Source organism: Sceloporus occidentalis, unplaced genomic scaffold (genome assembly GCF_023333645.1).
Source record: "Sceloporus occidentalis isolate IW3139 unplaced genomic scaffold, rSceOcc1.0.p SCAF_16, whole genome shotgun sequence".
NCBI classification, from domain to species: domain Eukaryota; kingdom Metazoa; phylum Chordata; class Lepidosauria; order Squamata; family Phrynosomatidae; genus Sceloporus; species Sceloporus occidentalis.
In genome coordinates, this window is record NW_028316996.1 from 15566975 (window position 1) to 15580549 (window position 13575).

The following is a 13575-nucleotide window of genomic DNA, read 5'->3' on the forward strand; positions in this document are numbered from 1 at the left end:
TTATATGTAAACATTTTCTTTAGGCAATGTTGTAATACATTACAAACTATGTGTCAGGTTGTAATTTACATATTCAGTTTTGTATACATTTCTATAAAATTACCAAGCTTACAAAATAAAATAGATCCATATCTACCATTATATCCTATTATACAGAACTAGCAAAATTAGCAGGGGGACTACAGGCAAGTACCATACAGTATTAGCCAGTAGACATGTGCACGACGAGCAAAATAGATTCGAACAAAATGTTCATTTAGTTTTTGCCGCATTTGTTTTCGGGCAACAATTTTTTTTTTCCCGTATGAAATTCAGTGGTCTTTTTTGATTCAGTATGACATTCATGGGCGTTCCCAATGGGGGTGGGGGGGTGGTCCAGGACACCTTCCGGACTCACCTTTCATTATAGAAATAAAAAAAAATGTTCCCCCAGAGTTAGAAGGGCCAAAGAGGTGCAGTAGCAGCAGTAGACTGGTACATCATAGGCACATGCAGCCCTGTGGAGCAGGACTAAATTTCCCCAATATTATAGATTTCAATGCCTGGTTTTGTCACCAATATTTTTCAGTAAAGGATAATAGATGATACGATAGAAAGATAATAAAAAAATGAACTTGTCCACAAATTACAGGTTTGGCTGGTAGCATAAATAGGCAACTATCTTAATTCACTAAACTTTACTCAGGAACAGGGGAAAAATGTCTGCTGCAGTCCCTTTAATACACTACAGTAGTTGCTACAGCTTCTCTAATCCAACCCACAACAGTACATTTTCTGCACTAAAATAAACTATTCATAAACTTGCAGTATGATAGGTGAGCAAAGAGCGTTAATCTCAGCCTCTGCTAAACTGTCACTGTCTCACACTAATGCCTGTCCCTTTCCCTTGTAAATGCTGATTGGCCAGGGTGAAAGGACTGAGTAAGGAAAAACTTCCACAGCCATTTTTTGGCTTCTTCTACCTATGTTATAGATATGAACCATATAGGCATTTTCTGGTGAAACAGTCTCTGCATGGACAGGAATGCATGTTGCAGAAATTAGAGTTTGCATAGAACTGTTTGTGTAATTGTGGGATTTTATGTCAACATGGGTTATTCTTGCGGGAGCAACTCTGCAAACCAACAACAAAAGTCAAGCAGGATCATTTACAGGCTCCTACTGAAGGAAATATTATATTATAGTAAAATATTTCCTTGAGGAGATATCATTTCTCAACATGGTTTGACCACAGACTGGAGATAAATACAGTCCTTCGACAGTCCTTTACTGAGTTCCCTAATTAGGCAGCCTCTTTGTTTGACCAGACTTATGCTTAGGTGTATGTCAAATAGAAGTGAATAAGACTGAAAACAACAGGCTAGCATTAAAACAAAACAAAAAACACCAATCAACCAGTGCGGCACTTGCTCGCTATACAGGCATTGACTAGAGTGGTTAGTTAGCAGGTCATTTACAGTCTGAAGTCATTAACACCTTATAAAGTGCCAAGTCTGACCAGTTTCTCCTGGAAAAATGACTCGGCGAGGTGACTTTCTAGATACTGATTTCACTATGCATTATACAGGGCCATTCAAGCACTTCTTACAAAAGAGGTTCACTGGGATTGGCCTTTCATAATGCATGGTGATGTTGAAGTTAAAGTTCTCCTGCAAATTCCTACATTAGTGAATAAACCCCCTATTCAATGACATCTGTACAGCACTGAGACCTTTTGGTGAGAGAGGTATCTTCCCATATAAAAGTCATGGCACCATGAGAACTGTTGGTCACGCTGGATACGTCTTATGGCGATGGTCCAATCCGAAATTTTTATAGTATGTAATTTTAATAAAGGCACATATACTAATACATGTATATTTGTTCTTTAAAAATCAGACATTTGACTGTAAAAATCACAATTACATCATCCATTTACATAGATAGATTCTTTCATTAATGCTTATATACTGGCCAATCAAGTTAGGCAACCGACTGTTAATGTATTATGTACATTGTACTTATTCTATGTGCATAAGTCATACCCATTAAAAACCATAATTTCTAAAATTATCCTACATCCTATGTTTTGGGAGTTTCTGCTTTAGTACATTCTACCTCCCAATCAGCACCAGTCTCAGTATCTTCAGGATGTCCATTCCCAGGAGAGACGTTCTTCACCACCGATGAAAAAGAAGTCTCTATGCAGCTAGTAGAGTTTCTGTATGCACTAATGTTCTCTTGTTTGCCGGGACATGCACAAGAGGTAGCAGTATTTGTTAAGCGGGGGTAGGGATCAATTTGTCTAGATTCTGATGAGATGTGGTTCGCAGTTCTCGCGACAGAAAATGGTTTGTGTTGCTCCTCTGAAGACTCCGCTTTGTCTTCTATCGTACGTGCAAGCATGTAGCTGACCTTCCTTTGGTGGGCTAATGCCTCTTCTTTATCATTGAGCTGCAAATCCATTGATGCAAACAGAAACAAGGTTAACAAAAATAATATGTACTGTGTGTACACTTTAGCTCTAACCTAGCATTATTGTTGTAGGCGCTTCAGCTCTTTTGATCTTTTCAGTCATAAGATTTCAATAAATGAACGTAAATATGCAGAAAGCAACATTTTCCAATATGCTAGGGCTACAGGGGGATTATTGCAAAATACATAAAAAACTAAATACAAAACTCAAGGGTGGCATAAAATCTGATGAAACACAAGTTTATCAGTGAGCAGAACATTTCACTATTCACTATGCGTTATGGAGAACTAAGTGAGCTTCACTTGCAGGAGGTGGCCCTGTATAATGCATAGTTACATTCTATTCAGGATAGCCTTATGTCTGCTCATTCTTGAGACTCTCGAGTTGCTAAAATGGTGAATGGTTTGCCACATAAAAATTATCAGTGATCTCAATATGTATCTCAATAAAGTAGCCAAGATACTACATATTGTGTTACATTGTGGTTCTTGCTTTAGGATTTATATAGCCTATGACTAAAGTAAAAAAAATGTACAGCCAAATTGGGGTCTTCTAAGAAATGCCTTTCAAACAGATAAAATGTGTTCTCGTTTAAGCAACAACTGGGAAGTGACTTTCTGATTTACATTGTGATTGCTAAGTTTGTAGGAGATGAACTTGTTGCAGACAAGATTTTTCACAAACACAAATCATAAGGCTGAGTGTTATATGGATAACTCACCAAGCCTATCAGTATTTTGAGGATCTCTTGAGGGTCATCTTGTGATTCCAAGTTTTTACAGTCAGCAGAAGAAATTAACATGCTCTTTAGCTTCTGGCCTAAACCTTTATATTTATCTCTTGAGAACAAAACCCCTAGAAGAAGAAAAAACAAACAAAAAAAAAAACAAAGTAGAAGTTGTATCTTGCGCTAGCTTTCAGTAACCAGGTAGTTGATCAGTCACTAGGTGTTCCTCATCAAACAGGAAAAATAACATAGTCCAGATCAATGAGTGAGGGGTCAAAGACAGCATGGGTCTGATGCTATATAGTGGACCAAACACATCTGATACAGTCAATGTGCACATCAAAAGGGAATGTGCAGAAATCCTAAAGCAGGAGCAGAGAAATGAGCAGTCGAATGCTGTGTAAAGTCCTTGTAAGTCTAGTTGCACCAAAATCTATACATAAAAACGTAAGAGTAAGTGGCCAAATCAAAGCAGCCAAGAAAACTATTAATCCTCTGCTCCTCTTGCCTGCTTTTCCAAACATCAAAGCCCACATTAGCAATAGTCAGAAGAATTCTGATTCTGACGTCCTTTTTCAAGAACCAATTATAAAGTAACCTGGCAGTTTGCGAGGGTATGCTGAAGCCATGCATTGCTTGAACCAGTGATACAGAAGAAGCATAATACTTTCTATACAGGTATTATGAGCATCTTAGCATATAATAAATATGGTTTTTCTAGGGGCCAGGAGTATTCTGCAGACGCCTTACACTGGAGACAGGTGCCAAACTTAATTGTCTTAAGTATGTTACAGCTCTGATACCTGCCTAATGTAATGAATAAAAGCTGCCGAAATCACACAAAACTAAACAGTGATATTGATGGAATATGCTGTATGTGAAATAAGAGGGTCAGGAATAATTAGCATGTGGCAGAAATCTTAAAATGTATTTTAATGTCTGGTGTGCATTGTACAAGCTGCTGCAAACATCGCTGTAACAAGACCTGTATTACCATCTTCTTTAATATGTTTCCAGCTGTTAAGCCGCTTGCTTCCTTTCTTACAGATCCTTTCTATGTCATTTAAGGGCAGAGTCTCGTCATTCCGGCGTTTCAGTTGCTGCTCAAATGCAATTCGGAAGGCATCGGCCATTATATAAGCTTCTTCCTTACTCTTCTTCTCCATGTCAAACTATCAATTAAAATCATACAAAATTAATTCAGCTCTAGCCACAGTGAAGTTTATTCGCTAAACAGTGAGTTGTGAGGGCATGCCAGCCAGTGGCGACTCTAGAAACAATATATAGGGGGGCACACAAGATACCACAGTCAAACTGGGGGGGCATTAATAATTTCCACTATTAAATCATACCACTATGTATATATATTGCCGAAAGTAATGTGCTATGGAATGATACTTTTGTTATTCGACAATACAATACTTGACCATTCAACAAGGGAAGCCTGAAGCCACAATTTAGTACGACTAATCCTTGAAATAAAGATTATAGAGTAAACAACACAATACCTTAACTTTTCCACTAAATGATTTCAGGGCCTAATATTAGACCCTGCTGCCGATATATATAAATATTAGATCCTGCTGCTGATATATATATATATATATTAGCCCCTGTTGCCCATATATATTAATATTAGCCTCAGTTGCCGATATATATAGTAATATCAGTCCCCGCTGCCGATATTTATATAAATATTTATATATATAAATATTAGAACCCGCTGCCGATAGCAGGTATAGATCAACACATTAACACACAAACCCAGCTTTGCATGTATAGATCAATTGAAATTCACTTGTGATCTCAGCACTGAAGGTATATATATCAAATAAACAGAATCAGACATACAAATCCTGTATTTGCAGGTATTCAATAATAATATATGAAACATAGCATTGCAGGTATAGATCAAATAAATACAGGGAAACAGCACTGCAGGTATTAATCAACTGAACAAGACATACAAACCCTGTATTTGCAGGTATACATAAATAATGTATGGAAACAGCATAGCAGATATGGATCTACAGAATAACGCACAAACCCAGCTTTGCAGGTACAGATCAATTGGAATTCACACAAAAACACAGCATTAAAGGTATATTTAAAAACCCCTAGATTACAGGTATACATCACAGGTTGCACACCCCAAAGTCAGCCCTGGCGTCCACACTGCCCACATAGAACCTGGCCAGCACCCAGATAACACACATAAGATTTGCCATCTTTGTCCCCAATTAGCCCAGCACAAGTCAACTTTGTCCCCAAACAACCCGGCCTGCACCATGTTCGTCCCATATACACCCTGCCTGTGCCATCTTGGTCCCCAAGGCTCAAACATCCTGCTAGTGCCATCTTTGCCCTTCCAAAATTATCATTCAGACAATTCATCCACACATTAACTCATGCTCTCCCTTATTCAGACAATTCATCGGCCCAGTCAAGGTTAGGCAAAAAAGTGCTCATACAAACTGCAGGGTAGGGTTTTCAATGGTTTTAATGGAGCATTTTCTCTGCATTCTGACCATTAAATGTACAATTGCTGTATGCGGTTTGACCGTTGCAAATTATGCTTTCTGCAGGCCATTGTATCTATGATTTATGGATATATCTATATTTCTAGAGGTATATGCTCATCATTCACATATTATCAAAACCCCACAGCATACTCAATGTCATCACCAAATTATGTGTGCTCCATGGAGAACTCTCCCCAAAATTCACCATCAATTGAAGAAGACCTGGAGTTTACCTCTTGCCTGAGTTGGAGAAGCTGTTTTCGAGTTGCTGCTGACATTTTGGCGCAGGAACAGGGATTTCCGCCCGTGCTGCAGGTACATGCCCCAAGCACCGCCAGCTGGGAAGCACACAAACCACACGTCAATGCAATATTCATGAGTATAATTATCACACAGCATTCCAATTTGTTACATTGGTCTCCAGGGAACAGCATAAGGTTCAAGAATAAGGGCAGAAGGCTAGTTTTAAACCTGTTCCTTCGACGTCAATTAAACTAAACTATGGTGGATATAAGCTTTCTTCAATGAAAGATCCAGGTTCACATTGCCCTGCTATAGTGAGGTCCAATTTCAGCTGCTATTGAAGATAACCTCTAGCACAGTTTTCCCACCGCTAATACTCAGGAAACACAATCTCACGGGGCGTATGTATTTTTCTCAGAGAAAAATGCAGTCTTTGTTATAGAGTACAATGTCCATATCGATACAATTCTTGGGTCAAAAAAATTACCTCAAGGGCCATAACCTCTGTTAAGTTACTTTTACCGAGAGGCACGTTATCTTGGAACATTTTCTGCTGTTTCACATCAAGCATTGCAAGGAGCTCCTGGCACCGTTGGCTTACAACTATACAAAGAAAGCAGGAAGAAATAAATAGGTGCTAGAAACTACACAGTACAAGTCATTCTTCTCACTTGCCATAGGATCATACTAGCCTAAAACAGTTCAGAGAAGACTTTTATATACTAAGGACTGGCTTTTCTTATAAAAAAGAGTTAGCAGAATAATGCATTTCTAATGTTAAGGGGTATCAACAATTCATTCCCTATCTCATTAAGCTCAGCAGAAGGGGATGACATCTTAGGTCTAAGGTCAGCAACCATCTATTGTTCTACTAGGAGTAAAAAAAATAATACGGTAATTAAATAAATTAGGGCCAATACTGATCCCATGGAAGTAATACCACAAAAGCTGGCAGTTATAATCAGGACAGAGTCCATTGGTCTATATAGGCTGAGCACAATTTTCTTGTAGGCTACAGTGATGACAGACAATATCAGGAGACCAACAGGAGAAAAACATTCTGCTTACTCGTGTTTTCAGATTTAAGAGCCTTAACCTCACTTGTCCGTAATTCCAGAGTTTCTTTAAGTGCTACGTTATCACAAGATAATCTAAAAAGGGGAGAAAGAGCAATCAAAGTTTTATTCCCGTTTTGCAATAAAAAATTAAATCTCAGAAAAAAAAAAAACCAGGTCCAGTACACACTTTAACTAACAAGAAAGGAAACGTTCCCCAGTAAGAAACACTGACAAAAAAAACATTAAAATTACTGCATTACTAAATAAAAAGTGCTATATATAAATGGGGAAAGTAGAGTCATAACTTTTAGGATAACTAAACTTGTAAATTAAAATTACTTATAGCACTCAATTTACTTGGGGATAATCAGTTCCATTTTAGTTTGTCTAGTTTCCTATCCTGAAGTTCCTGAAGTTCTTGCCCTTCTCATCATCCTTCCTTACAAAGGCTGCCTGAAGCAATCAACAACAATCAGCAACGTTACAATACGGCAGAGATAGTTTAAGGGGGGGGGAATAATCACGTAGATCTAGATCTTGGGGGGGGGTAGGATGGATGCCTCATATTATATATAGTTCAATGTTCTTTCCTGAATGAAAATATATGGGTTCTTGGAAGGGTTGAATTTGAAGGATTTTTTAAAATATATATATATATATATATATATATAATGATTTCTGCATTTTTACAATTAGGTCCTGTCCCTACAAATGTGGATGCAATGGCATTTCAACACACAGAGCTTAGAAACTCAAGCTTGTCCATCAAGGTCCTTTCATGATGGGTTCAAGCTTAACTCATGAACTCCATCTGACAGGCCTATAGTCATGTATATAAATCAATTTCAATATATTAGACTGGGTTCATGAATTGAGCCCAAGAAGCACCAAAAAACCTAATAGGACTCAAACCTTTTTTCTGGCTATTAGGTCAAGAGGGCCTCCACTTTGGTCCAAAGTCCAGAGACAGATTTCATTTTTGACGCAGCATTGTCATTGTTATACCACGCAGGAAGTTTACAGGTCTCTTTCACCCTTAATAAGAAGCCAAGCGCTACCGAGCTGTATCTTGATTCCCGTTAACGTCTCCCCAATATCCTCACTCACTAAGACACGTGCATAGCATAACAGACCTGGCTAAAGGCTCCTTTATCAAAATGCTAGTTTTTAGTTGGACTTTAGATAAATAGGAAACCACAGGCCCTACAAGCTCCTAAGCAGAATAGAAATAACCCATAAAATGGTATTAATTGTTAGTACCAAATACTGGGCTGTAGACCAAAGCCAATAAAGAGTTCCAAGAATCTGACAACAATAAAGCTTGACGCAGGACGAGAAAAAAGGTATTTACTTTAATACCGTACTCAAACAATGTTTCATTTTCTTTTTTCATAGCATTTATTCTTTTACGTGTGGGAACATACGGTCTGGCAGACAACCATTAATTGTGTTCTAGTTAGCCTGATAACTCTGTTTCTTAAACAAATCAGTTTCATGTGAAAAGTATGGGCCATGTAATGCAAAACCTAGCTGTACATACCGGTCGTACTTCTCCTTCCAAGACTCTTCTTGGTTTTTTAGTCTGACCTGATCAAACTCAATTTCCCACTGCAAAACATTTATTTCCTGGGGGAAGAATACAAAGTCGAGGTAACATACATGGTTATGTAAGTAGTGATGGTGTGGTCTCTATTTGCTGGGCAGTGCTTGATGGACCGCAATACCTATAGATATTTCACATGGTTTAACAATTGGTATTTGACTTCAGTGATCATTAACCACAACCCAACCTGAAACCCTACTTGACCTGTGCTTTCCAGGGGGTGCCATAAATAACCTTTTACTAGATATGCCTTACTATGATCTTGAAGCTTAATGGGGATTATGAATAAATAGTAATTATTGTACAAAGGGAAGTAGTTACCATAGCAACCAAAACTACTTTGCAACAACATCACTCCGTATACATAACCTCCATTAATATTCACCAAAATAGAGATATCCTTGTGCCGGTCAGCTGGTAAAAGACCTAAGCATCACTAATCTGCAAACCACCAAACCATCACGGGGAAGTATGAACCCATGGAATGAAATTTATTTGTCATGGAAGCAAAGCATTCTGACACATCAAGGACAAATTTACTCACTTTTTCCAAAGATTGCCGCTGCTTTTCTGCTTTTTGAAGCATCACCTTTGTATGACTTGTTGCTTTGTCGAAGACGGCCTGAAATTGATATATCAATAAGAAATAACAAATACAATCATCCAGTCAACACATAAACTGTCTGTTCTTCTTGTTTAACCCGGAGTACTTGGTAAAGCCTTGCTTCCCTTCGTCAGGTTCTTCTTTCTCTGGGCAGGGTAGCAATGTCTGAACCCACCCACTGGAGACGTGAGACGCTACTAAACAGCTGTAGATATCATAAAGTACTTTTGGAAACCCGCTACGACTCTTTGATGAACACAAGAAACAGTTTACTGCTGGGTTATATTACTGTCCAATCCCTTTCTTAGCAAATTGCCGGGACTTTGCTTGCGGGACAAATTCAATTTCCATCCAAGAACAAAATATTCACAATATGTAAAATACAGAATCGGAGGCGCTATTTTCTCTTGCACACTCACCATACTCTGTAAAATCTTCAGTGCCTCGTCCTTCCCATCAAGCTGTCGCTGAGAGGCCTCAAGCTCAATTCTTAAAAGATCTACCTCCTGAAACCAAATCAAACTAAAATTAACTAACCTATAATAAAGGTGACATGTTTGGTTTTGTTAAACAACATGGGATGATGACACAACCGCATCTTGAATCTATCTACACCACCAAGGAACGCATGGGGTAATCTACGCACCGCTCTATGCATGAAGCTAAATATCGTTGAGGGGTTTTTGTTTTAAACCAGTTGGGTGAGGGTCGCACCAGTCTCACAACCCAATAATTACACTTGTAAGTTATAAGGGTCACCAAAACCCATCTATATGTTCATCTATGCACATGAGGCATCAGTGATCAAGTAGGAAACTTGGAGCACAGTATGCTGATTGAGGGGTCCAAGCTCAGGTAATCTGGTACCTTTGTTTTAGAAAACAATACCCGGGTATGAAATACTAAAAAATGTCCAATAAATCACATGTGAAGGATTTCCTCGAGGAGCCCACGCTTCCTTAGATGTAAGGAACTTAGTTTTTACTTTATCAAGAGGGTGGTAGATACGTTTAAAAACCTTCCAGCAGAAGTGGTTGAGGCTAATAGAGTTAGGAAATTTAAATATGCATGGGACAGACATAAAGCTATCCAGACTAAGGTCTGAGTATCTACAACGTCTTTCTATGATAGGGACCGGTAACGAAAAAGTTACCCAGTATTACATTTTTATAATCCTGTACAAAGCTCAAATCTGTTAAAATAATAATAAAAAGTAGATATAACATCATTTGCCTTGGTGTTATTCACTTGATTATGTTGGAAATTCACATCAGAGATCAATAAAGTTTTCCTCCCGAGAGGGAGATGCTGGAAAATACTTGGAAAAAGCGCGTTTTAGTCGGGCACTGACCTCTGTTAATTCTTGAAGACGCTGCCTGAGATCATCGTTGGATATTTCAGAGCCAGCATCTGTAAAGCGGCAATGCAGAAACAGGGTTACGCGACTCTACTTGATCCCGGGGGGGGGGGGGAATTCGTAATTTCTAAATGACACCACGAATCTCTCCAATTACACACATTTCTGATACGGCTTCCACACTGCTAACTTCCATTTAATTCCTTAAGCTTCTAAAGTCTTGTACAGCGGGCAATTACTTTAAAGGGATCCATGTATAAAGTGGATATAGAGACAAAAGATGGTTATTGTTGACCTTATTTGCATGCACCTACCCAGAATCCCTTGTGGTTGTGGCAGCACCATTAGATTTCTGAGGGAAAAACACGCCTTCTGGCTTGTCTGGTGTCCGCAGATGAGTGTTTAATAATACTTCTACTACCCCTTAATTTTAGTGGAAGGGTTTTCCATCACCTTTTACCCACCATAACGTATATAATGGAATTCCTTAAACTTAAAATACACCTTCGTCTTACCGATGCTGTTTTGCCGGCACCTGGTATAGCCAGGAACTCTTTCATCCGACATCCGGTGTTTAGCATGGTGGGAAGTCGACATGGCGACATCGTCTTCCTTCTTAATTAGAGAGTAATGGCCCTGGATTTCAGAGCCTTTTCTCAGTTTGAATGTATGGACCACCTGTCCTTCTAGTGCTTCATACAGACCCCCTGGTTTCCTCCCAAAACCTTCTCCCAAATCTCCGCCTGCCATGAAGTCTTCTTCCTCCTCTGACCTGCATTCACACTCCGTAGCCACAGATTCACTCATTGCCACCACAATGTGGTTTGGACAGGTGTCCCACTCTGCAAAAACCCAACAACAAAATTAATTACAAAAGCAAAAATAATTCAAAGGGTTTTTTGTTAAAAGTATATAAAAGCATGGATGCCAACACCATACATTAAAGGTCTTCCTCCCACGGCAAAATAGTGGAATTCATATTGTTTCACCGAAGAACAATTCTTTGTAGAAGGACTCGGACATCACAGCTGCCTCCCTGCTTTCATCAACCACAGCACTAACTCTCACTATACATATATATGTGCTCCCCAACCCCCCTCTGCTGCTTTTAAGGATTGTGGCATTCTGGTCTAAAACAAATAATGTAACCTTTAATACTGTCACCTGTAGAATATTGTATAAAAAAATAAATTATATATATATATATATATATACAGTTCACTTGTGTCTGTCTTTTGTGTGTGTGTGTGTGTGTATATATATATATATATATATATATATTATGGATGAATATATAGAGATATATACCATATATACACACACATACATATATATATATATATATATATATATATATATATAACATAGAGGTGCGAAATATGTAAGATATGCTCCACAATAATGATGATATTTTGCAGGGCCCTCAGGTTGTCTTAAAGTGAGATAATCTTATGTTCTTTTTCACTGCCCCCCCCCTATTATAATAATAGCAGGGATGTGCTGGTGATTTATAGATGCTCATATACAATCCATGTGATATAACTGGTTCTTAAAATGTTTAATGAAAGTTGGCAGGTGGAACATTACTTAGTGGAGTGACGTATTACATGATGTACGGTAATATAAGGATTAGTGACCCGGGGCATCTGATTAATGACATGCGCTACTATCACCCCACATGGAGTGGGGCTTCTGTCCCGGCTGCTGGGAATTGTAGTTTCCATTAACTTTCTTACCCCAAGGTCTCACCACGATGACAACTACGTGGAGCCTTTGAAGCTATCAGAGATTGTCAGTAATCCATCAGGCGCCATGGTGACGATGATGTCATCCCGGTAGTATTCTGCACCGAGTGGGAACATGCGAACCTATCAATGAACTAATCAATCCTGCGCTATCCCCTTGTTCTGTAAACATGTTACAGACTCATAGAGTCACCAACTAAACAGAGCGTACACCGGGGAGGAAATAGTGGAAAGGGGCACTCCTACGGGGGATCCGGTCGGGCTGAAGTTTCCGTGCCCGATGCCTGCCGCGTGAAAGGCGAATCAAAGCAGGAGCGTAGTACACTCACTTCCTGCTATATCACACGCCTTGAGCGTTTCAGTCAGCTTCCTCCATTTACCGGGATTTCCCCGGAGATCTACAGGTTCCACGATTCTAACGTAAAGCGAGATCTGCTCGTGACATGAGCTGGAGCAGCTCGGAGCTTACCTGCTGGGTTAGGTGGGAGCAGTCCGGGGACTCCCTGACACCACGAGACGTAGCAGCCCTGCCGGGGTTCTTACTTCCAGGTTTTCCCTCACCCACCGTGACCTCCTCCCACGCAAAACGTGTCCTCCCCTCTGTCACATGGGGTGGGGCAGGGGCTCGGCTGCTCAGGTAATGGAAGGTCACCTGTACGCAGCCCGGTTATTCTATTTAACAATCGGGTGACACCTTTCTGGACTGGGGAACAATCACAGGCTTCTGGATCTAGAATATGGAGAATCGAGTGAAAGGACAGGAGATCCCATCACAGCCTCTAGATTGTAAGCTCCTTTGAACAGGGCCCTCCTCACCTGTTTTTCTGTAAGTCAAATTGTTATGTTTTATGCCACTTACGTCTTGTCTACCCATTGTACAGCGCTACAGAATATGACGGCGCTATATATAAACAAATTCAAATAAAAATAACCTCATGCCAAACTGAAATCGTACCATACAGCAGGCCAGCAGTCACCACCAGAGAACAACATCTCCTCCATGTTCTTATCAAGGATGAGATCTGCAGTGTGGCTCCATAGGATCGTGGAAGGAAAGAAATAAATTCCCTTAATAACACAAAAAGGTGTTTCTCTCCAGTTCTTCCAACATGATAACGTATTCCGTTACCCTTTTCATCAATCCTGAACCTGCTGCCTGCTCCTCTTCCAGCTTCTGGTATCAGGCTACATGCTGCCAACTATCTAGTCCAACATAATTTGGAGCTTGCGGCTGGTATCACATTATATCTGATGCTCGCAC

The 13575-nt window shown here is 39.5% G+C and overlaps 1 protein-coding gene across 1 annotated transcript; it reads right to left on the minus strand.

Moving 5' to 3' along the window:
• Nucleotides 1-2061: 2061 nt before the first annotated feature.
• LOC149303078 (coiled-coil domain-containing protein 125-like) lies at nucleotides 2062-11376 on the minus strand. Its single transcript, XM_089481826.1, has 11 exons — nucleotides 11085-11376; nucleotides 10564-10622; nucleotides 9632-9718; nucleotides 9153-9230; nucleotides 8546-8631; nucleotides 7016-7098; nucleotides 6435-6550; nucleotides 5938-6042; nucleotides 4177-4354; nucleotides 3177-3310; nucleotides 2062-2433 (listed from the first exon to the last, which is right to left on the minus strand). The coding sequence occupies exons 1-11, from the start codon at nucleotides 11374-11376 to the stop codon at nucleotides 2062-2064; spliced, it is 1590 nt and encodes a 529-aa protein (XP_089337952.1).
• Between the last annotated feature and the right edge of the window lie 2199 nt (nucleotides 11377-13575).

What these genes read in the sequence shown, in the direction of transcription:
- LOC149303078 (XM_089481826.1), bottom strand. Translation starts at nt 11,376, where the DNA reads ATGAGTGAATCTGTGGCTACGGAGTGTGAATGCAGGTCAGAGGAGGAA. An exon ending in TCTTAAATCTGAAAACACGA is followed by an intron (nt 6,551 to 7,015) that starts GTAAGCAGAATG and finishes TTCTTTGTATAG; the next exon opens with TTGTAAGCCAACGGTGCCAG. An exon ending in TCAAAATACTGATAGGCTTG is followed by an intron (nt 2,434 to 3,176) that starts GTGAGTTATCCA and finishes ATGGATTTGCAG; the next exon opens with CTCAATGATAAAGAAGAGGC.